General features: G+C 40.6%; 1 protein-coding gene across 1 annotated transcript; it reads left to right on the top strand.

Moving 5' to 3' along the window:
* Window positions 1–834: 834 nt before the first annotated feature.
* On the top strand, window positions 835–21840 carry LOC127661266 (neuropilin and tolloid-like protein 2). The gene is made up of 10 exons (XM_052151904.1): window positions 835–844; window positions 4170–4226; window positions 4675–4818; window positions 11557–11805; window positions 11885–11932; window positions 14819–14946; window positions 15077–15305; window positions 17415–17528; window positions 20982–21112; window positions 21340–21840. Exons 1-10 carry the CDS (start codon window positions 835–837, stop codon window positions 21838–21840), a joined length of 1611 nt encoding a protein of 536 aa, XP_052007864.1.
* Window positions 21841–25106: the final 3266 nt, after the last annotated feature.

Genomic DNA, 25106 nt, shown 5'->3' with positions numbered 1-25106 from the left:
CAACTTTACAGCTCAAGTAGTGCATGTGCTTTAACAGAATAATTAAAGTGCTTTTATAAAAGTATAACCTCCACATTTCTGCCTTTAAACCTTCAAAACACTGGCCCCCATTCACGTCCATAGTAAGTGTCTCACTGTAACATTGATTTTTTTTTTTTTTTAAAGAAAAGAGGGACGAGAATATTATTATTGCATATGACAAGGTGATCATAAGGAAATGCCTTCCTTACAGGGGCTTCAAAATCAGCTTCTGTCACGTCAGTCAGACATGTGTTAGTGGGACAGACCCCTTAGAGAGACCAGCCTTAAGTCTCAAATCCCTCTTTCCCTGCACGTCTCCAACAGCTGTGTGGATAACCATCCATAATAATACGAATCCTACTATCAAGATGTATCTTATAAATATTAATTAGGCCACGTGGACAATTCAATGCAATTTTCCTTGAGCGTCCAGTCATATAACCTAATTAATATTCATGAGGACTCGTTAATCAGCAGCCGAGTCGTGCCTACTTAGCGCCTTTCAGCCAATCAGAAGCGCCTATTGCGTGCGCGTCACACAACGCGATTCATATTCATGAGCCAAGACTTCAGTCCAGTACCACAATGAAAACTCGAAGGATTTTCGACGCCTCAGGCGCACAAGAATGGCAGTTTCTGCAGCGGTCTCAGCTTCAAGAGTTTAATGTTCGCATTTCCAACAGGAAAAATAAATTTCTTTAGTAGTGAAATCTGCCTGAGAGCCGTGTTGTTGCAGTTTAACTTTCTGTGTTTGAAAATGTAAACAACAACAAAAGCATCCGACGAGAGCAAAAGTGTTCAGTCAAAGCGGAAATGCAAGAGGGTGAGTTAATTTGGGTAAACTCTACTTTAATCTGTGTAAATCTAATACTAGCTTGTTTTGAGGATTCTTATTATAATGTTGTGGACCCTTACAATAAAGTAGCCTACTGTGGTGGTACCATGGTATACGGATGGTATCACGTGTCAATACTGTGCTACTGAATGATTACCATATTCATGCATCAAGTCATTGACATGGTGTTTTCTTAAAGATGTATTAAACCAGTTTGTATGTTGACCACAGTGTGAATGCATCAATGTAACTCTGTAAAGCAGGTGGTGCTGAATGGACAGCTCCCACTCTCTCTGTACCCTCACCAAAAATCACTTATTCATTACATAATCTACATATTCATGACAACATTAATCTCAAGGGTCAAGACATTTCTCACTCAAGTCACTTGTCTGTAAAAATGAGGTGATTGGCATAGATTTTAGGGCTGGTAACGAATAGTTTAAGAGTTTTTATTTTAGTAATAATACACTCTTTTACCATGTTGTTGTCAGTCAACAATGACATCAAGTCACCTGTTGGGCTACTAGAGCTATAAATCTCACTTAAAGGGACAGTTCACCCAAAAATGAAAATTCTCTCATCATTTACTCACCCTCATAACATCCCAGATGTGTATGACTTTCTTTTTTCAGCAGAACAATTCAAAGATTTTTTTGAAGAATATTTCAGCTCTGTTGGTCCATACAATGCAAGTGAATGGTGGCTAGAACTTTGAAGCTCCAAAAATCCCATAACGGAAACATAAAAGTAATCCATAAGCCTCCTGTTGTTAAATCCGTGTGGTCAGAAGTGATATGAGAGGTATAAGTGAGAAATAACAATAATTGAGTCCTTTTTTACTCATAATCTCCACTTTCACTTTCACTTTTACATCTGAATTTCACAAGTGGTGCCAGTTTAGTTTCACTTTCACATCTGAAAGTGTAAGTGGAGATTTTGAGTAAAAAAGGACTTTTCATCTGTTTCTTACCCACACCTATCATATCATGTTTGTGTTGTGCAGAAGAAAGACAGTCATACACATCTGGGATGGCATGAGGGTGAGTAAATAATGAGAGAATTTACATTTTTGTGTGAACTATCCCTTAGAGTTGGAAAACATCCCATGTTCAAATCTTAGGCAGGTTGTAAATTGGCAACTTCATTTCTGTGGAAGTATATCAGGAAGAGCGGTGGAGTATTTTGGTTGAATTTCAATTAGTGAGTTCACTAGACTTGATTAATGTTACTGTACTGGATAATAACATCCACCTCGTAACTACTTGTTTTGACAAATTATTTTTATGAGCAGACAGATAACAGAAAAGTTCAGCACAGGGAGCTGTGTTGTGCCAGGGCAATCATTTTGAGTTTAATTTTTCTTTCTTTTTGGGGGTCAGTTTGGTGAGTTTGGAACAACATGAGGGTGAATAAATTATGAAAAACTTTTATTTTTTTATTTTAGATTTAATTTAAATTATCACAAGTTATGCATTTGGATATGTAGTAAGACGCATTTTATTTTATTTTTAAAATTTTAGCATTTTTATAAATTGTTTTTAAATGTCAGTTTTTGCAGTAATGTGACATTATTATGTCTTTACTGTCAAACCTGACCATGGTGTTACAAGGAGGAGACATTGTTTTAATTTATTTCAAATATATAAAGTGTGTTCTTCATTCTGTCTTCTGACTGTGTTTATCTCCGCCATTCATTTGTGTGTGTGTGTGTGTGTGTGTGTGTGTGTGTGAGAGCAGTTGTGTATGCATGATCTGCACTGTGGGTGTGTTATGGTCTCACCTCCTCGTGTCTGTGTGTGTGTGTGTGTGTGAGCAGGTGTGTGTGTGTGTGTGTGTGTGTGTGAGCAGGTGTGTGTGTGTGTGTGTGTGTGAGAGCAGGTGTGTGTGCTTGGTCTGCACTGTGGGTGTGTTATGGTCTCACCTCCTCATGTCTGTGTGTGTGTGTGTATGTGTGTGTGTGTGTGAGTGTGTTTATCACTTTGTGGGGACCAAATGTCCCCATAAGGATAGTAAAACCCGAAGTTTTTGACCTTGTGGGGACATTTTGTCGGTCCCATGAGGAAAACAGCTTATAAATCATACTAAATTATGTTTTTTGAAAATGTAAAAATGCAGAAAGTTTTCTGTGAGGGTTAGGTTTAGGGGTAGGGTTAGGTTTAGGGGTAGGGTTAGGTTTAGGGGATAGAATATAAAGTTTTTACAGTATAAAAACCATTATGTCTATGGAAAGTCCCCATAAAACATGGAAACACAACTGTGTGTGTGTGTGTGTGTGTGTGTGTGTGTGTGTGTGTGTGTGTGTGTGTGAGCAGGTGTGTGTGCTTGGTCTGCACTGTGGGTGTGTTATGGTCTCACCTCCTCATGTCTCTCTGTGTGTGTGTGTGTGTGTGTGTGTGTGTGTGTGTGTGTTCTGCATTGTGACTGATTTATTGATTTAATTTTAAAAAAAATTCTGTGTTATATTGTAACCAGTTTATTTGTGTGTGTGTGTGTGTGTGTGTGTGTGTGTGTGTGTGTGTGTGTGTGTGTGTGTGTGTGTGTGTGTGTGTGTTGCAGACTGGATGTCTTATAGTCCCACCTCTTAATTTCTGTGTTTATGTTCAGCATTATGGCTTACTTATGGATTTTCTTTGACAAGTAAAAAAAATGTCTTTGTTTGGGGTCTATCTCATTCATTTCCTATGGTCGGTCAATTTTGATTGCGAACAGAACAGGGGTTGTTTATTTTTGTATTTTTTTACCACCATTTAGACTTACTGAATCCAAAAAAAAAAAATGTTATGTGCAGATTGCAAGTCTAGGAATGATCACAAGTCTTGTACCACTCAGATTGAGGAAACCATTTTTATAAATAAACTGAAATCGGTCAAAATCACCAAACTGCGCAGGAGAGTTAAATGTATAGCTACAACATTCTGCGTGTTAACATGATTGTATGTGATAAAATCACTTGCTAACCTTTTCTGTGTCAAGATATCAAATTTAAAAATGTTGTTGCCATGACGACGTAACACAGTAAACCCTAAAATAATACATTTTAATACATAATACAATACAGCTCAAATAATACATTTTAACCAAATAATTAATGTAAGGGCTTTTATAAAATTATAAGCTTCTCATTTCTGCCATTAAACCATTGTAAGTGCCTCATTGTAACCTAAATTTTTGCTTTTTTTAAATTAAAGGAGAAATTAGTTAAAATGTAATATTTGTGGTAGTCAACATTATGCCACAAATGCTGTGGGACTTCCAGAGAAGTTTTAGAACTGTGTAAAGATGTGCATTGCTTTTGTTTGTTTTATTCCAGTCTTGGTTCTGCTTGTCCTGATAGAGGAGGGTTTCGCACTGGCACAGAAAACTCAAGGTTGGTTCATGTTTAATGCTGCAACCACAAACAAAAAAGAAAGAGACCTCGCCGTAATTTCTGCATCACACAAAATTATGTTTTCAGTCAAAAACATTTTTTTAAACAGGTTTCCAAAACAATCCTCTTGTCCATCCCCAAATATTCCTCACCCAAACCCCATGCCATTGGGCTGCCCGGACAAATAGAACAATGTTCTGATGCTAGATCCACAGTGTTTACATTTTACAAGGGATTCAACCTACAAATGGCTTACTTAGATGACTCAGTACACTATGCTGAGATTGAAGAAAGTATGTTTACATAGAAATAGTGACACACTTCACCTTTAAATAATAATGTTGTGTGTATTTAACAGAAAGTATCAGACCCTTCTGTTTTCCTTTAATAACTGTACATTATAATGTGTCTTTAATATAGATCATCTTATGTGTGTGTATCCTGTTAGCATTGCCTCAGAATGTGGCTGTTGGGGATAAGAAACCGGCTCATTGTGGAACTTTGATCCAGACGGCTAATGGAGGATCATTCAGTTCTCCAGATTACCCCAACACCTACCCACCAAACAAGGAGTGTGTGTACATACTGGAGGGTATGCATCCCACACCCACAAACATATAAGACCCTAAGTGTATGGCCAGGAAGTTTTGGTATTTTTTTGCAAGCATACGCTAAGTCTAGGCGCAAGTGGATTTGGTGAAATTATGTGCGCAAAGCGTTAATGGGCTGGGTCAAGAACAATTTAATTCTGAGGTTCTTTTCCGGCACCTTCTGCATCATATTACATAGTCCATTCCCTGTCAAGCATTAGCGATATAATCCAGTGTTTCCCAACCACTGTGCCACGGCACACTAGTGTGCGGTGAAAGATTGTCAGGTGTCCCGTGGAAAATTATAAAATTCCACAAAATAAATAAATGCATGAAAAAAATATATATAATTTCAGGGATCCAAACTCCTCCCCTTTCGGAGAAATTCGCCGTTTTGAAACCATAATTGGTCACTTTTGTGACTGTGAAGAGAAATGATTTATGTGCAGAATTGACTGATATTTATATGCATTAAGGGTCATCACATAACTCTGCTGCAGAATACATTGAAGTATATGAAGTGAGGGATGTTTATACGTGTAAAGGGTCATCACATGACTCGCGTCAGCGCTGCAGAATAGTCACCTTACACCAAAGTGTTTTTCACACAAGTTTCTGCTTCACCAATAATGTCTTTGAGAGTACTAAGCAACAAGAAATATTTCAAAACTGTCCAAATTTGTTAAGAGATGTTGAATGTCTCATAATTTATTTTAATTAAATATACCCCTATCGTTTGGGTAAAATGCTGGGTTCAGCCTCCAGAACCAAATTAAAACTATAAACAATGACCATAAACAATAACATGACCACTAGCTGTTAGTTACTAGCTCATTGTGCTGCATAAAGTAGTTGTTGCATGGTGTTTTTACACAAGTGTAACAGTTAAATTAGCCTGGTTGTTTTAGAAGCTTCCAGTAGCTGGTCAACTAAATAAAGTGAAGATTATATAGAGCAGAATTTAGAGTTAATGTAACAAAATGTACCATCCTTCATCGTGGACTCCATCGAGTCCAGGGCACTCTCCCTCCCATTTCTTTTTGGTCTATTGCCATAGATGGTGTCCATTTGGTCAAAACACTTCCACTTTCTTCTGTTTGAACCACTCAGGCTGTTGTGGTCCTTGATGGTTCTGTAGTCACTTTTAATTGTAACTTTTCCCTACACTGTTGGTAGGTCTGGTGGTAGTATCCAATAGCTGGGATACTTCCTGAAAGATTTTTTCATTTTGCTTAATTTCGGTCGTCACTAACGAGAAGAACGTCTGCTCCTCGTCTATTGACCACGGTGGGGTTTTGCACACAGCCATTTCTTTTTACAATTCGAAAGTCGCCTAAACAAATTATACTGCTATCGCTGTTGCTAACTTTAAAACTAGCGGGTTGATGTCCCGTGTCGTAAATCCAGTCACGCTGGTGGTGACAATTCTCTCTTCCCTTCAGTGATCTGTAGGGTTTTGACGTCACATTTAGTATTGGCTTGGCTCACTTGGAACCTCGACCAAGGTGGTACTAAAAAAAGTACCAGGTACCAGGTGCTATCCACAGTGGAAAACCCCAAAAAGCAGGCAGAGTCAAGTCGAGCTTTACCTTGCAGTGGAAAAGCCCCATATGACACACAGGTTTAACACGAGAAACATGGAACACAGGATGGACCCTCCGCAAGGAAACTGAAAGCCTGAGCCACTCTGCTGCCGGACTGAGCACCTTGACAATTGAGTAGTTATCGAGTAACCTAGGTGTCAACTTACGAGCCGACACCCTGAGGAGAAGTCCTTGGTAGAGAGCCATACCATTTTCCCACAAACATACCTAGGTGCCGCAGTCCAACGATGATCAGCAGCAGCCTTAGTGGGCCCCCTGGCCCAAAGAAGCGCCAGTCCTCCAGGTGGGTTCGCACTGCTGAATAAAAGCGTGGTCAGAGGGAAACACAACTTCCGGCTGCTGCAAGGGGAACAGTGGAGGCTAATGACACAAGTAACACTGGAAATGGGACAATTCAGTAGATGACACAGGCAGAGAGTTGTGAGTGTATTCAGCCCAAGTTAAGTGCTGTGCCCAGGAGACAGGGTTGTGGGAAGCCAGGCAACAAAGCATCTGCTCAAGATCCTGGTTAGCCCGCTCAGTCTGGCTGTTGGTCTGGGGATGGAAGCCTGACAACAGACTGACAGCCAATCTGCAGACAGAACTCCCTCCAAATTTGGAGATGAACTGGGGCCCCCTTTCGGAGACCACATCCACCGGCAATCCATGTAGCCGGAAGATGTGGTCTACCACCACCATTACCATCTCCTTGGTGTTGGAATACAGTGAGAATTACCATATTGCCACTGTACGGGGTTAAAGTTCACAAAGTTCAGGGCAAAATAAGACCAGGAGCGGGAGGGAAAGGTAAGTGATTGGAGCAGACTAACGGGTTGCTTGTATGTGGTTATATTACGAGCACAGGCTGAGCACGCCTCCATGAACCGGTGGACATCCTCCACAAGTGCTGGCCAACAAAACCACTGGGAAATCTCAGCAAGCATCCTCCTGACCCCTGGGTGACACGACAACCTGGAAAGGATCAGCCGTTCCCTCCTGCCAGTGGCGCCACTCCTCCAGGGCCATCTTAATTTCCAACAACTCCCTGTTACCAATATCATAGTTCCACTCAGCTGGGGAGAGACGGTGAGAAAAAAAGCACAGGGGTGCAATTTTTCATCAGTAGGGGACCACTGGGAAAGAACCGCCCCAAATCCAATATCTGATGCGTCCACCTCTACAATGAATTGTCTATCAGGGTCCGGCCTCACCAAAATGGGAGCGGAAGTAGAAAGGGTTTTAAGGGAATTAAAGGCAGTCTGAGCCACTGTGAACCACTGAAAACGCTTCTTTGTGGAGGGGAGCGCAGTCAGAGGCACAGTTACCTGACTGTAATTACGGATAAATCTTTGGTTTTCGAAATTGGCAAGGAGCGGAAGGAGCCCACTGCTTGTGACTCCTCGAGTTGTTTATCCATAGTCTCCCTCTCAAGGGCAGACAGGGATTATAGCCGTCCGCGGGGCGGAGAAGGACTTGGGAGGAGATCAATGGCGCAGTTGTATGGCTGTTGAGGAGGCAAGGAATTTCCCCAGGACTGACTGAAAACTGCCTTCAAATCATGATATTCTGAGGGCACTCCAGAAAGATCCACCGTTTCCTCCTGCAACACAAAGAGAGAAGAGACAGTATAAGACGCAGACCCAAGACAATTGGACAAAACTAAATTTACTCCACTGTCTGACCGAATTATGGGACCAGTCAATGTGCGGTTTGTGTCTAGAAAACCAAGGATGGCCGAGGTCGATGGGAGTTTAAAAGCTATCTCCACCCATTGCCCAAAATTGTCAAACTCACCAAGGCGGAGATCTTGGACACCTCGGTGAATGGTCGGCTGTTGATTGCACTGGCCATCAAGGGTACAGAGAGGTCTTGTACAGGGATATTACACTTGGTAGCCAGCTCCGCATCGAGGAAATTACCCTCGGCCCCGGAGTCGATCAGGACAGAAAATGGATGGGAAGTGTCTCCCCACTGCAGGATGGCATGAAGGATAGGATGAGCGCCAGGGATTCTGTGAGAGGTGTCGCATTCGCCAGTATTCCCCTAACTACTGGCGAGCATTGGCTTTTACCGGACCACTCCTGGAAATGTGTCCCACACCCCCACAGTACAGACAAAGACTCTTGGTGATGTGGCGCTGTCTCTCCTCAGCGTTGAGGTGGGTTCAACCCACCTGCATGGGCTCGGAATCAGGCAGAGAGTCAGGAGACAGAGAAGACTCTGGAGGGAGCGATGTTCTCCAAGTAGGACGAGTCAGACGATGGCAATGATGAAGAGCCAGTCAATGGTTCACTCTAATGGCCTTATCCACCAAATCATCGAAGAGGGTGGCCAGACCGTGAGCATACATCTCATCCATCACCTCCTCCACGAGCACCTGCCAAAACATGTCTACCTGAGCTGCCGCATTCCAGTTGGTGGCCGACGCCAGGGTGCGAAACTCGATGGAGAATTCCACCACTGACAGGGCAGCTAGTTGGCATGCTGCCTCCTTCCCATATACCGATTGTCGAAAACCTTGAGCATCTCGAACAAAACAGTTTTGTGGAGATTGCCGACAAAAGCCCAAAATCATAGGCAAATCAGAGCTCACACCCGTGAGTGAAGAACGCAATTTATGAATTATCAAAGACGCAATCTGAGAGAAGTGCTGAAGCATCACTGATGTCAGCAAGATATCTAGCATGTTAAATATCTGGACCTGTATGCATAAATGTGTTTTGACTGAATGCAACTGCAGTGTTGTATCCAAAATGGCACAAGATGATCTGAGGGAACATGCAAAACAGACAAGAAAATAGCTGGTGGATCACTCTGTGATCCTGACATGTGGTTCTCATTAGGGTTTGTAGGCTCCATTAAATCATAGAGAATTTAAGTATAATTAATATTTTTCATCTACAGACACACAAATGATTGCTAGTGTTAACAGTGTTTGTATCGGCATGCACTTCACTTCTACCGGTCGACAGAAGTGGTGGTGGTAGTGGGCTAAAGCACATAACTGGTAATCAGAAGGTCGCTGGTTTGATCCCCATAGCCACCACCATTGTGTCCTTGAGCAAGGCACTTAACTCCAGGTTGCTCCGGGGGGATTGTCCCTGTAATAAGTGCACTGTATGTCGCTTTGGATAAAAGCGTCTGCCAAATGCATAAATGTAAATGTAAATATAAATGATATTGATTTGAAAAATTTAAATCATTTATTGAAACACAAAAAAATTCAACCAAAAATATTGAATTGGTAAAAAAAAAATCATACATCCAAAAATGTTACCCTCTCAAATTTCTTCCACCGGCCCATTTTGGAGTGACTTAAAAATCACTCTAAAGCCCTCTTCCTGCGGGATAAGTTTTCCCTGAGTAAGTTGGGGAAATTTGTTTTTCACAGACATATTTTGTGATTTTAATCCTGGCCGAATCTGACAAGTCTGTGTTTTCTCACACAATCTCGGCTAACTCTAGAAAAGAAACCGTTAAGATTGTACTTATGTGCGCGCCTTCTGTCAATATTCTGCCTGCTGCGCGACTTTACGTTTGGATATACATTTTTTGCCATCCGACGAAGTTAATGACGAGTTAACAAGGATAGCCAAATCATGGAAACTGCTAAGACTGGCCACTGTAATATCAGCGTCTGGTAAGATACTTACCTTAATATCTCTGCTCTGCTCCGTTATGTAATGTAATAATTATATTTATTATTTCAGTGGGTTTATTATAAGCAGCCACTTCTATTAACTCATGCAAATGTATAATGTATAATTAATAAATTATAATTAAATCAATAAAGCAAATAATAATATTTTTTTAATTATGTCATTTTAAATTTAAACTGATAAAGTTTAAAATATATGTACCACCTAAATTATGTGTTCAGCCTTCTGTAACGACCCACATCTAGAAAGCAGACACTCCCACCTCTGTAATAAACACGGAGATTTTTAGTCCCGTCCGAATCAGTACATTAAATCTCATACGTCGTGTGATAATAATTGTACCTCAAACGCTGTTTAGAAATCGAATCCCATCCGAATAGGGGTTTAGACAACAGGTGGAAAAATACCAATACAAATTTGTTAAATACAAACTATATTGTAAATATAAACATCATAATAATATCTGAAAAATATACTATGACCTGAAGATCATGTAACACAAATCTCATAAATATTTGTTTCATAAAATGGCTACAACAGCGATCGTCATGGACATAATTTGATGTTCCTCTGTATTTTCAGAGTTTGGATGTGAACTTTATCTCCAAACTGCAAATGCAGGAACTGAGTTTAGACTTTGTGCTGAGATGAGACCTGCTTTTAATACGTCTTAGCGCAAGGACCAATTTCTCAGGAAAATAGCAAATGGCACTTTGCACCACTTAATTAACATACAACATAGTTTGCATGCATGCATCCACAGTAGCGTAAACAATCCCACCCAGGCCCACTTGCTGTTTGCGCTGGCACGGAAATTGCACTTAGAATTGGCGCTCTTGGGGCCTGGATAGCTTAGCGAGTATTGATGCTGACTATCACCCCTGGAGTCATGAGTTAGAATCCAGGGTGTGCTGATTGACTCCTGCCAGGTCTCCTATGAAACTAAATTGGCCCGGTTGCTAGCGAGGGTAAGGTTACATGGGGTAACCTCCTTGTGGTCATGATTAGTGGTTCTCACTTTCAATGGGGCATGTAGAGAGAGTAGCATGAGTCTCCACATGCTGTGAGTCTCCGCTGTGTCATGCACAGCGATTCACCTGAGATGTGCAGATTGACGGTCTCATAAGTGGAGGGAACTGAGACTTGTCCTCCGCCACCCGGATTGAGGTTAGTAACCACCATGAGGACCTACTAAGACCTACCTAAAGTAGTGGGAATTGGGCATTCCAAATTCGGGAGAAAAAGGGGATAAAAAGAAAAAGAAAAGAAAAAAAGAATTAGCGCTCTAACGAAAATTTTATAAAACGTTACGCACGGTCATAGTATGTATTTAAGTATGTGTGCCAATAGTTTTGATGATTTAAAACTTGTTTAATAATTTTTTTTTTTGTAAATGCTATGATTTGTAAAAAGGTCCCTGTATAATAGGCATCTCTAAATCTTAAAGTAAATATTCATTTTCTTGAGGCATAACGTTTCTCTTCTGCTGTCTCATCAGCCCACCCACGGAAGAGAATCAAGCTTGACTTCGATGACAACTACTACATCGAGCCTTCCTTTGAGTGTCGGTTTGACAACATTGAAATTCGCGACGGGCCATTTGTTTTCTCTCCGTTGATTAATCGTTTCTGTGGGGCACAGTGTCCAGGTGTGGTCACCTCCTCTGGACGGTTCATGTGGATCAGGTTTATCAGTGATGAGGAGTTGGAAGGACAGGGATTCAGGGTGGAGTACTCATTTACTGCAGGTAAACACACACTCTACGTCAATTAGCCATCAGAATATTTGACCTTGAATTCATTTTAATGATCTTGTTTTACCTCTAGACCCTGATTTTCATCTCCATGTCGGAGGGCTTTTAAATCCTATTCCAGGTAAATTGATAACACTTAAATGGGTGCTGTGGGGTAGAGTTGTGTAATGGATACAATCAAATCTGGGCTAGTAACTCAAAGCCTTGCAAGGGATGATCCATGAACTGTCAGCTTGACTATTTTCGTAAAATCCAGGGTTCCCCTGAAAAGTCATGGAAATACTGTATAAAACACTTAAAGGTCATGGAAGGTTTTACAGCTTTAAAATATTTAATAGGCTGGATATTGTCCTTGTGTAGAGTAAAACTTGCTTTAAATACATACATACAAAATCATACAAATATATATAATACAAATATTGTTTATTGTTAGTTCATGTTAAATAATGTTGTTCAGCAATGTTAACAAATACAACCATATAGTAAAGTGTTACCGATGTTTTTTCACTGTAAAACGTAGCGATAATCTATGGTTTATCAGATACTATACAAATCTATACTAGAATCATATAACACTGTTATACATATAGTTATTAAATATAGTTAAATATGAAATATAGTTTTCCACTGAAGATAACGTGATATAAAAATCGACCCTAATTGCTTTCTGAAAGGGTTAGTTCACCCAAAAATGAAAATGATCCCATCATTGACTCACCCTCAAGCCTACATAGTTGTAGCTGCCATATCACCCTGCAGCTATTACTTGATTGCCCACTATAGCTAAGCAGGGTTGAGCCTGGCCAGTACCTGGATGGGAGACCTCCTGGGGAAAACCAAGGTTGCTGCTGGAAGTGGTATTAGGGAGGCCAGCAGGGGGTGCTCACCCTATGGTCTGTGTGGGTCCTGATGCCCCAGTATAGTGATAGGGACACTATACTGTAAAAAAGCACCGTCTTTCGGATGGGACGTTAAACTGAGGTCCTGACTCTCTGTGGTCATTAAAAATCCCTAGGGCACTTCTGTTAAAAGAGTAGGGGTTTAACCCCGGTGTCCTAGCCAAAGTCCCCCTATCTATCATGGCCTCCTAATAATCTCCATCCCTGAATTGGCTACATCACTCTACCATCTCCTTGCCACCAATAGCTGGTGTGTGGTGGGTGTTCTGGTGCACTATGGCTGCCGTTGCATCATCCAGGTGGATGCTGCACACTGGTGGTGGTTGAGGAGATTCCCCCTATACTATGTAAAGCGCTTTGAGTTTGAGAAAAAAAATAAAGCGCTATATAAATGTAAGTTGATTTGATTTAAATGACTTTCTTCTTTCAGCCAAACACAATCGGAGTTATATAAAAAAATATCCTGACTTTTCCAAGCTTTATAATGGGAGTGAATGGTACCTTAGATTTTGAAGCCCAAAAAAGCGCATCCATCCATCAAAAAAGTAACCCATACGACTCCTGGCGGTTAATAAAGGCCTTCTGAAGCGAAGCGATGTATTTTTCTAAGAAAAATATCCATATTTATAACTTTATAAACTATATATCACTAGTTTCCGGTAACGGCCGTCCGCGCGTTCACAAGAGAGTAGAGTTCTGCCGTATGACGTAGGCGTAGCGTAAGCTCCATTGAGACGTGATGAACGTGGAAGTGTGCGTTGTTTACTGCGAAGAAAAATGGAGAAAAGAAGTGAGTTGTTTTAGCTATACTGTAGATTTGTTTTAGTCTTAAAATGGTGCGTTCGTGCATCTATCGTCATTCCAATTGTCCATTCATGACAGCAAACCCTCTCAGCCTCTGTTGGCATTACCTGCATGAGCACCACCACGTCTCCCGAACTCTCCGTCTACCAGATTATTTTGTTTGTGCCGCTGCTGCAGCCTTCTCCTTCTCTCAGAGTTCTTGGTCGGTGTACTCCAGTTCAAACAAATAGGGCTGGACAAAAAACTCAATCTCTTCTTCTCTTATATCGAAATCCTCCGTCATTGTTCTTTAAAAATCCTCGTTGTTGTCTTCTAATGCGTGAACAGCATTTTGTTTTTCTTTATCCTCTGTGCTTCCGCGTTCGTCACTTTGGAAACCAGTGATATATAGTTTATAAAGTTATAAACATGGATATTTTTCTTAGAAAAATACATCGCTTCGCTTCAGAAGGTCTTTATTAACCCCCAGGAGTCGTATGGGTTACTTTTTTGATGGATGGATGTGCTTTTTTGGGTTTCAAAATCTAAGGTACCATTCACTCCCATTATAAAGCTTGGAAAAGCCAGGATATTTTTTTATATAACTACGATTGTGTTTGGCTGAAAGATGAAAGTCATTTACACCTAGGATGGCTTGAGGGTGAGTAAATTATGGGATAATTTTTATTTATGGGTGAACTATCCCTTTAATAAATGTTCCTGGCATTATTTAAAAAAGGGGGTAAAAAAAATAAGAATAGAGTTGCGCAGGTGATTTTTACTACAGAAAAACACATTTAAATGGTAATGTTCAGATGTAGAAACTAATTATTTTCAAACAAAAGTTTTACACTTTTTTTCATTTGCACTGGTCCATTGCATAACAACCAAACTTGTCATCAGATTAGTGTCTGGTCAGACTAATAATTGCACATGCTGACCCTGAACTTTTGATGTTTTGAAGGAACAAAGTATTTACTAACTAAACCTGTCCTGGCATGTCCTGCAGAAACAGTATTATTCTCTTTTTGGTCTTTATTGGCTTTATTTTTTAATGCTGAAGTTATCATCACAATAACACTTTATGCGCCCTCTTTTCCAGTTGCTATGGTTACTGAGCCCAACAAATATTAATGTAAATGAAATTTTTAGTTCATGTGTTATGTAAACTCCTGAATATTTCAGTGCCCCAGAATTTATTAGTATTACATTACCTAGATGTTATCTGCAGTCTCTGCTCTCTTCCTCCAATACGATAAAGATAATAATTTAATGTTATTGGCAGCAAATAAATCTTCATCTTTTCCATTGCCTCCTTTTCTCAGACTGTCAGTTTGAAATGTCTGGATCAGATGGTATAATCAGATCCAGTCAAGTTGAGGAGGAAAACAAAGTGAAATCAGGGGAAGCAGTGGATTGTATATGGACCATACGAGCTCCACCAATGTCAAAGGTTAGTAATGAAACCATCTCACATATATATATATATACATTTTGTGTACTTGTTAATTCTCTCTCTCTCTCACACAAACACACACACACACATACACACACACAACACACACACACACACACATACACAGATCTATCTACGCTTTCTGGACTATCAGTTGGAGCACTCAAATGAGTGTAAAAAAAACTTTGTCGCGATCTACGAAGGCAGCAATGCCATTGAAGACCTGAAGGCCAAGTTCTGCAGCACTGTTGCCAATGACATCACGCTTGACAACGCTGTGGGCGTGGTTCGAATGTGGGCCGACGAGACCAGCAGACTGAGTCGGTTCCGTATTCTCTTCACAGTGTTTTCTGAACGTGAGCATCCTTCTACCTTTACACTTTCTGCAATCTTACAAACATCATTACTTCATGCATGAATACATAATATTGTGGACAGTGCTGAGCGGATTACTTGTGAATTGTAATCAGGTACTGAGCCTCAAAAATGAGCTGCTTATGAAGTGTCTAACAGCAATGACACTACATGGCCGACGTTTAGATATTCAAAACACTGAGACATTCGTTTTAAGTGTATAAAACAATAGCAGCATTACAAACATTAATGATCATAACATCTAGGCCAAAGCTAACAGCTCAAAACTATGACACACTTACTTTAAACCCTTACTATTAGTAACAGTCCATCACCTATTCCTTATCTGAGGTGAACATATGCTCAAAATGTTGATCTGTGAGACTATTGCGCTTTGGAGTAGGAATATGATGATATTGATATGACAATGATCGATAAACTGCCATTGCCTTGTTAATATTTAATCATGCAATGTCTAAAAAAAAGTCTTCCCTTAAAACCTCTTCAACTCTGGAGCATTATTAGGCTGCTGCCTGCCATTTTCCCACACTCAAAATGGCCAGAAATTGGTCAAATATTTTCAGAAACATCCACTAATAAAAAAAATACTTTTAACTATTTAGAAATAGTATTGTATATGTTTACAATCTTATGATGAATAAAAATAAAAAAAAATAAAAAAATAGTAAAAAAATGTTTTTGTTGTTGTTGGCAACATTATTAGCATTTTTTTCCTCTATCACCTTCCATCACAATATACAGATCTGAAATGTAAGTGGCGCTCTAACGCATTTTACCCCTCACAGATGTGCTCGTCCATAGACATTCAGTCTAATGTTTATTTCAAGCACCACACTCATTATTTCATCTAATATATTGGCCTCTGAGTGGACTAGAAGCTCAATCTAGGTGTCATTAGAAAGCTGAGATCCTCCCCTTTGTTATAATGTATAACATTTAATCAATAATAGTCAATAACATATTTACGATGATTTGTGTAACGCTTGAGCAATGAGGCAGACGAGGAGATGCGGATCCAAATGCAGTTTAGATTTTATTAAATAAACAAACAAGTAAACACAAAGGAACAACCCTCAATGGGGAAATAAAACATAAAACTGAAAACTAAACACGATGAAAACAAACAGAGAACTCGGGCAGGGAACACGTATCAGGCTAACAACAAACAACGATAGACAAGGACTGAACCAAACACCAGGGTAGAAATACATGAACATAGGAAAAAGGGGCCAATGAACAAACAGAACTCCAACAAGATAACAAGGTGATTAACAGAACCAAAATGGCAAATTAACGAGGGCAAGTGCAAACAATGAACGGTGAACAGGAAAGCTAACAAAGAGACTATGGAGTTACACAAGGGACAAAAGTGAAAACTAAGGAATGCAAAAGTGACAAAAATGGCAAACAAAAGGGCAACAGTGAAACAAGACAAGGTATACATAACAATTTGTTTAGCCTGCTGGACTGCATATTTTGTTCTGGACATCTTAGATATAACATTGGATTTTTCATGCAAGCAAGCTCACAGACACAGTAAAAAATGGCTTATATTTTAGAAAACTAGAAAAAGGTAAGAGCAGATATAAATTTTTGGGCTATTTAAGGCTTACAGCAGCAGTGATCAGCACATAAATGAGATGTTTGTATTTGTAACTTTTTTCGACATAGCGCCCACTTTTGGGAAATATAAAAGTAATCCATGTGACTCCAGTGTTTAAATCTTGGTTCGCTTTATGCAAAATCTAAATACATTTTTCTCTTTTTTACTTTTTGGGTAATATGTGATCTGTACACCACATGAGATTCACCCGTAACACCAAAAAAAGGGTTTTCTGTTGTTACAAGCCATTGAACCCTGATCTAAAGTTATTTATAACAACTTAAAAGGAGTAAATAACATCTTGAGCTACCCAGAATTAATCCGAATGCAGTGTCTCCTGAGTCTTTTTACATGGCACACAGTGACAGACTGTCCAATGCTGTAATTATAGCTTTCAAACATTTCATTTAAGTGGTCCACCATGTGGACATTGTGGGTATTGCTTTGTCTGAATGGCTCTCATCTGAATACTTACTCTGGTTTGCAGCTCCATGTTCGGCCAATGCATTTTTCTGTCACAGCAACATGTGTATCAACAACACTCTGGTCTGTAATGGCATTCAGAACTGTGTGTACCCCTGGGACGAGAACAACTGCAAAGGTAAAAGTGTGCTTGCAAAGGCTCTGCTAATTTTCCTATCCGTCCTGCTTTTGACAAGAACAATAACATTTATGCCATTTAATGAATATGTTTTCCCATTTGCATCACAAAATTGGATTTGTTCTTTCAAGCGCTCCGCACCAATGGACTGATGTTCCCTTAATGAAACACTGTTGATAAACCACATAATGTGTGTCCATACCAAGGAATTTAAATCGGAATAAGCCCAAACAAATCAGTTATATTGTGCATTGGGTCTCATTCATGAACCTTTCGTAAATATGCATTTTTCTGTCACAACATGTGTATTAGGGGCGGCTCTGGCTCAGGTGGTAGAGCGGGTCGGTAACTAATCGCAGGGTTGGCGGTTCGATTCCCGGCCCACATGACTCCATATGCTGAAGTGTCCTTGGGCAAGACACTGAATCCCAAGTTGCTCCCAATGGCAGGCTAGTGCCTTGCATGGCAGCTCTGCTACCATTGGTGTATGAATGTGTGTGTGTGTGAATGGGTGAATGTGTCACAGTGTAAATCGCTTTGAATACTGTTAAGGTTAAAAAGGTGCTATATAAGTGTAGACCATTTAAATATATGAGTATTTTTCTCCCCTTTTCTCCCCAATTTGGAATTCTCAATGCACTCTAAGTCCTCGTGGTGTCGTAGTGACTCACCTCAATCCGGGTGGTGGAGGATGCACCTCAGTTGCCACGTCTGAGACCGTCAATCTGCGCATCTTATCACGTGACTTGTTAAGCACGTTACCGCGTAGACGTATAGCGTCTGGAGGCTTCACGCTATTCTCTGCGGTATCCACGCACAACTCAGTTGAGTACAATTTTGATTTAGTAAACACAATAACGTCTCAAATTAAAGTCATCAGAGGTTCTTAAAAAATGTTCAGTTCATGCCGGCAGGAGGATGTCCACCACCATGAACCTTCTCTGTTTCTGTTCTTTAACTGAAATGCTGTAAACTAATAAAGATTTTGCAAGCTATGACCCCATTGTATTGTGTACGCACCTGCCCGCGATGAGTTTATTTATAGGTTTAACAGCATTAGCATTGACCATACTTTATCAACTGAACGTGATTTGTCGATGCCTATACTGAATTATGAAGCCTAAATTATAGAGCTCATATCGAATGAAGAAACTGTTCAACCAGTCACGTTAGATGGCATTCATTTTTTTGAGAAAATCAAATATAAACTGCGTCTTCGCACAACCATTTCGCCCAAGCATTCATAAGACAATACAAAAAGTGACTTTTGAATTAGGGTGACCAGATTCCTGCTTGTGGAAAACGGGAAAGACCCCTCCCTGCAAAATGAGTTTGACGTATCCTTACCTAGGCGCAGATCAATGCGAAGTAGAGGGTGCATCCGCATCTGTAACTGTTGTCACCTTGTACTTTTCACTGGCAGCAAGTTTCACAGTGTGCGCTTGTCTTTCAAGAGTTTATCGTTATAAATATAGAGCAGTCCAGTCCAAAATTAAGACTTACGAAAAGCATTACCTTCATGACTGTTACACAAATTCGAGATTTATCTGGTGTTTATCTGGAACACATGCTCCATAGACATAAATCAAACTCCATGACCTTGGCTAAGACTCCAAAGTTGATGGTTTTGCTCTCCAACTCAAGAAAAATTGTCCATCTCTCAGACCCGGCCGACTTGTTCATGTTCCACTCAGTAATGCGATGAGTGACAGTGTTTTTAGCGCAAGCCCACTCATCAAAGAGCATGGTTTCGTCAATCAAACTGAGAGCGAGGTTTCTGGAGTAGAAGTGTCGGAGGCGGCTCTGAATGTCTTTCATCTCTGGGATGTCTCTCAGTAGGGCCCACTCATGTCTTTCTGTGTTCTCCAATGAGCAGCTCCAATTTTGGAGGAAATCCACAGATGCTGAATAAAGATTTCACTGCACAAAAGAAATCATCCGCCCACATGTCACCAGCTTCAACCAGGGCATCCAACTGCTTTATGAATGATTCCTTCAGCCTGCAAGACTTTTCTCAGGTCATGAATGTGCAAAGCTATGGCCGTGCACAACAGAATGTTAAGCAAAATACTTGTTTTGTCCCGTATTTTCCCCTCTCCTAAAATTTGTCTCTCATGTGTCCTTCACAAAGACAAATCTGCCCGATTCCAGATTTGCTGAAGCACCTCCAGATCAACATTGATCATCCACCTGGTCATTTAATGGCTAGACGGAGACCTGGAGAGGCCTTCAAGCCACAGTTTATCGCACCCAGGGCTGGACTAGTAATCAGGCGCATTTTGCAGAACGGACCACAAACCCGGGCCGGTTTCTCTTCCCAGTCCAGCCCTGATCGCACCCACAGTGAAATTTGGTGAAACTCTCTCTCTCTCTCTCTCTCTCTCTCTCTCTCTCGAACTGGCACCCTCTCCCGGCTGATTAAGACAATTCAGTGCCGGGTGTGCACCTCCTTCCCGTCACACTCCTCCACCTCCCGATTCAGGCCGGGGAAACCTCCGGCATGACATACTCACCTCCTCTCCCTTCCTGGAGGAGAGGCATTGCCCTTCTGGCCATCCATCTGTCGGCAGGACTTCCCTGCCTCTCTAAAGCCCTGGGAGAGATGAGGGGAGGGAAAGATCGAGGGGGATTGACAGAGATTGAGAGAGAGGAGAGAGAAACTCTCTTGCCAGTCCCCGGACACGCCGTCACTAGGTCCTCACCCACTCCTGCACCCTCTGGTGGACGGCAGCCGCTCCTCCCCTGGTGGATGGCAGGTTTCCTCTTCTTGGCAGATGGCAGTGGTTCCTCCGACTCCCGGCAGCGACTCCTCCGTCCCCTGGTGGACGGCCATGGCTCCTCCACTTTCCGCAGCGTGAGGACTCCACGACAGCGCCTCCCTTCTCGGGTTTCGGCACCAGTGTAACGGGGTTCACAGGACTGGCAAGGAGGAAGCTGGAACCAGTAGAACAGTCAACATAACTTTAATGACATAAATCAACTTAAACAAACATAAACACACAGACACACACACATCAGCCATGTGTGTGTCTCTCTCTCCTTTGAACTGGTTCCTCCAGCTCGTCTTTATTCCCCTCCCGGGCTGATTAGGACAATTCAGCTCTGGGCGTGCATTCTCACGGCCCGCACACACCCTCTTCCTCGTCACACTCGTGTTAGTATAAACTCACATTTTGAAAATACGAAAACTTTCATAAATCCGAGAATTTATGTCAGCTTGATTCATCTATTTTTGTAAAATACCACTAATTACAACAAAACTCATAAGTAGTTTTGTTAAGTAAACAGCTTTCTGAATGATTTAAACAAAACAAAATGTCTGCTCGTGTTTCGTGAATGAGGTCCATTGTACTTATTTAGTTCTGTATTATGCATTTTTTAAATATTCTATCTTAATTTATAAGTCATTAGTTTCTATATTAATCTCACTCTCTCTCTTGCTCTCTATCTCAGAAAAGAAGTCTAAAGGTTTTTTCCTGCAAATGAGCAAAACCCATGTCACTGTCATTGGAGTGGCCTCTGGTGTGGTCTTTCTCCTCCTAATCATATCTGTATTTATACAGATGAAGCAGCCGAGAAAGAAGGTGACTAAAGACTTCATTCACCCAAAAGAGAAGAATCTGTCATAATATATTCACTCTCATGACGCTTCATGCTCTTATGATTTTTGTTCTTATGCAGAACACCAAAACAAATCCGGTCCATCTTTCAAAACGTTTTTTTTTTAAGCTTTTAGGTAGTCAGAGCTTAGCAAAGGGTCATTTCCATGAGAATATCACTGACACTGCTCATGTGTATTTGCCTCCTGCAGGTTTTGAATCGTAAGGGTTTGTTCAGCATGACAGAGATGCAAGAGGTGCTGGAGCCGCCTCAGTACGAGCTGTTCTCCTTGCGTGATGCCGAGCTGCCAGAGGAGCTGACGGAGGAGCTGGAGAGTCTGAAGAATCTCCGGCGATCTTCCAGCACATCCCGCTGCATCCACGAGCATCACTGTGGCATGCAGGGCAACGTCGCCTCCAGAGCGCATCATCTCTCACTGGCATCTGAGGAGCTGAGCGGGGCTAGAGGCTGGGGCAGTTTACATGGACGCAGGAGCAGCTCACGCGCTACCTCTTTCACGCACGGTCCGCATATGCATGCTTACAGCGCACAGAGCTTACATGAGGCGCTAGAGGATGGGGAGGTGAGTTTGGAGAGCCGAATGATGGAGGAGATTGGGTACAATGATAGTTACGCCCGTGGAGGTCGTGCCATTATGGTGCGTAACCATTCAAACCTTGTTCAGCAGCGTTCCCTCTCCATGGACTTATGAGTGATGAAGAAGTCAGCTGACACTTTTTGTCACATGTAAAAATACAATAATATAATGCATAAATGAATACAAACATAACTGTAAATGTTGCCCACAGCTCATTTCGATCAGATTTCGATCAGTGTGCATGAAAGTCATCTTTAGGTACAGCAGTTCGGCTTTGTTGATTTGTCGGTTATTTTATATTATCAGCCGGTTCTTTTGAATCTGCAGCGTGAAACAGAGAGTGCAAACAGCATATTTCGATTCTCGAACTAATGAATCTTATGAGTCGGTTCTTTTGAATCTGCAGCTCGAAAAAGACAGCGTGAACAGTGTTGTCCGATTCTCGAATGAATGAATCTAATGAGTCGGTTCTTTTGAATCTGCAGCTCGAAAAAGACAGTGTGAACAGTGTTGTCCGATTCTCAAATGAATCTTATGAGCCGGTTCTTTCGAATCTGCAGCTCGAAAAAGACAGTGTGAACAGTGTAGTCTGATTCTCGAATGAATGAATCTAATGAGTCGGTTCTTTTGAATCTGCAGCGTGAAAAAGACAGTGTGAACAGTGTAGTCTGATTCTCGAATGAATGAATCTAATGAGTCGGTTCTTTTGAATCTGCAGCGTGAAACAGAGAGTGTGAACAGTGTAGTCTGATTCTCGAATGAATGAATCTTATGAGTCGGTTCTTTTGAATCTGCAGCGTGAAACAGAGAGTGTGAACAGTGTAGTCCGATTCTCGAATGAATGAATCTTATGAGTCGGTTCTTTTGAATCTGCAGCTTGAAAAAGACAGTGTGAACAGTGTAGTCCGATTCTCGAACAAATTAATATTATGAATCGGTTCTTTTTAGCAACGCAAAACTTACTGAACTGCAAATGATTAATTTTGTTATTTTGTCCGACTTTAAGTTAACCAAGAAATCAGAGTAATTACTGGATGCTTGATATGGCAATGTGTAGTTAAAGAGAGCCCTACTTGTGAGTTTTGTTGTAATTAGTGGTATTTTTAAAAAATAGATGAATCAATGAATGAATAAAATATTTTTAATGAAATATTAAGTCCGAGTTAACACACTACAGACAGCTGAAGTCCAGTAAGAACTGCATTTCCAAATATTTCTTCCTCAAAAATACTAAAATAATTGTTAATAGAACTGTTAAGGAACCAGAATCATTAAGAGGAATTGGAACGGGAATCTTAAAATTTCTTTACGGTTCCCATCCCTACAAATAATGCACAATCGTATGTTGGGCGTCTGGAAACCACCGTGTTTAGTTTTTATTTTAAACTATAAATCCGTTTGTTTTTCAGTGTTATTTGTGACCTCTGCCTTTCCCAGTTTTTATGTTGCCATTGTTATTTTTTATTGGTTTTTATGTTGTATTTTATTGGCATTCTTCTCATTTTATTCAACACCTGGTTTAAGATAAAGAAATGGATGTAATCAGGGTGCAAAATCCACTTTTTGCCACCCCTATCAATATGGATAAATTGCAAAAATGAACCACTTATAAATATTTATTTCTCTATTTTGCATGAATTTTATTCAAATAATCACAAAAGAAGATGTTAAGCAGAATGTTCTTTTTTCCATACAATAAAAGTGAATAGTGACTGAGACAAACATAATTTTGTGTTCCATGGAAGAATGGAAGTCATACAGGTTTGGAACAACACAAGGGTGAGTAAATGATGACACTTTTTTTTTTTTTTTTTTTTTTTGTACTATTCCTTTAATGAGATGCTGACAAAAAACATGGAGAGGTGGATGGACGAGCTGTACATTTAAAAGAGAGATTGTGCTTGTGTTCACTTGCTTTCCCTTTTCTTTTAACCAGACTAATAATTGACTTGGGTTGGAGTGAGTTACTGCGTGCTGTTTTATGTTGTGTTTGTTATGTTAGCGGAGGCATGGTGCACAATGAAGTGTATTGAGGGGTTAAGCATTTCTAAATTGTTGTTTATGATGTAGCGTACATGGGGATTACCAAGATTATTGTCTTTGAATATTGAGCCATTCTGTGACAATAAACATTGCGTTTCAAAAACGTGTGTCCTTAAATATGTTTATTATCCACAGTAGTAGCAGTTTTAGGAAATCTTTCGTTGTGATTCATGGTGCATTCATGTCACGGAGGAATGATCAGATTTACGAGTTTAGCGCACATGAACGCCACCAGAACTGTGAAGCCCTGACTTTCAGATTTATTTTCCAAATTAAAGCTGCACTACGTAACTTTGTGCTCTCTAGCGACACCTGTGGTTGAAACATAAAACTGCAAGTAATTTGCGGAAGAACACATTACGTTAGTCGTGTTTCGGCACTGCTCTTCTGGCGGCTTGTGTTGTTCTTTACAATGCAAGTGAATGGTGATCAGAGCTTTCCAGCTCCAAAAAGCACATAAAGTCAGCATACAAGTGAAGTCTCCACCCAGTCAGCAACTTTCCTTTGGCATATCTTTGGCCCAAATAATTTTGGCCCTGCTCAGAAAGTGAATGATGGCCCAAATCTGGTACAGATATTTTTTGCTGAACCAAAACAGTGCCATAACACCACCAGTGAAAAATGCATGTGCTTTATATGTAATTCTTGTTTGGCTGAGTTCTGTTAAGACCTGATGGCCTTAATGTTTCCCACATGTGGCTGATAGACTTTTTATAACAGAAGTGTGTTGATGTTAGTAGTAACATTGGAAGTGGTTAGAATGGTCTAATGCATGATGTGAGCATACGTACAATAATAATAATAGAATTAGATAGAAATAATAGAATCAGTCACATATCAGACACTTTTTATAACCTGAAAAGCACTACACATATCATGTGCACCTAACACTTTTGCTCCTAGGCTTTAAAATGCCAAAACTTCTCTTACTCGAAGCTGCTTAAGGGTTTGTCAGGATACGGCAGTTGTGAGGAGAGGAAAGAGTTGGAAAAATGTCCACTGTCCAGAATTTATGTTGCTGCTGCAGTGACAGTTTCACTCCTCCACCGATAGGAATTGAAAGAAGATGCAACAACAACGAGACCAAACAATGTCATTGTTGAACAGGCTGAGATGTGGACCATACCTGCCCTCATTTTCCAAGTGTATACCAAATGTTAACCACAAGTTAACATTTTCCATGGCTTGCCATTGCCAAGCCACACACGGCTCTCAGCTATTTGTTGCCATCTGCGGCGTATACAGTACCCCATTGCCAGTGACCCAAGAGAAAATTCCCTCCAATTCTAAAGCTTTGCCAAAACATATATGGTGAAAATTTGGCCCGCATGTGTTTA

Source organism: Xyrauchen texanus, chromosome 21 (genome assembly GCF_025860055.1).
Source record: "Xyrauchen texanus isolate HMW12.3.18 chromosome 21, RBS_HiC_50CHRs, whole genome shotgun sequence".
NCBI lineage: Eukaryota > Metazoa > Chordata > Actinopteri > Cypriniformes > Catostomidae > Xyrauchen > Xyrauchen texanus.
Note: the sequence above shows the minus strand (reverse complement) of the source record. Positions and strands in the feature narration are given on the sequence as shown.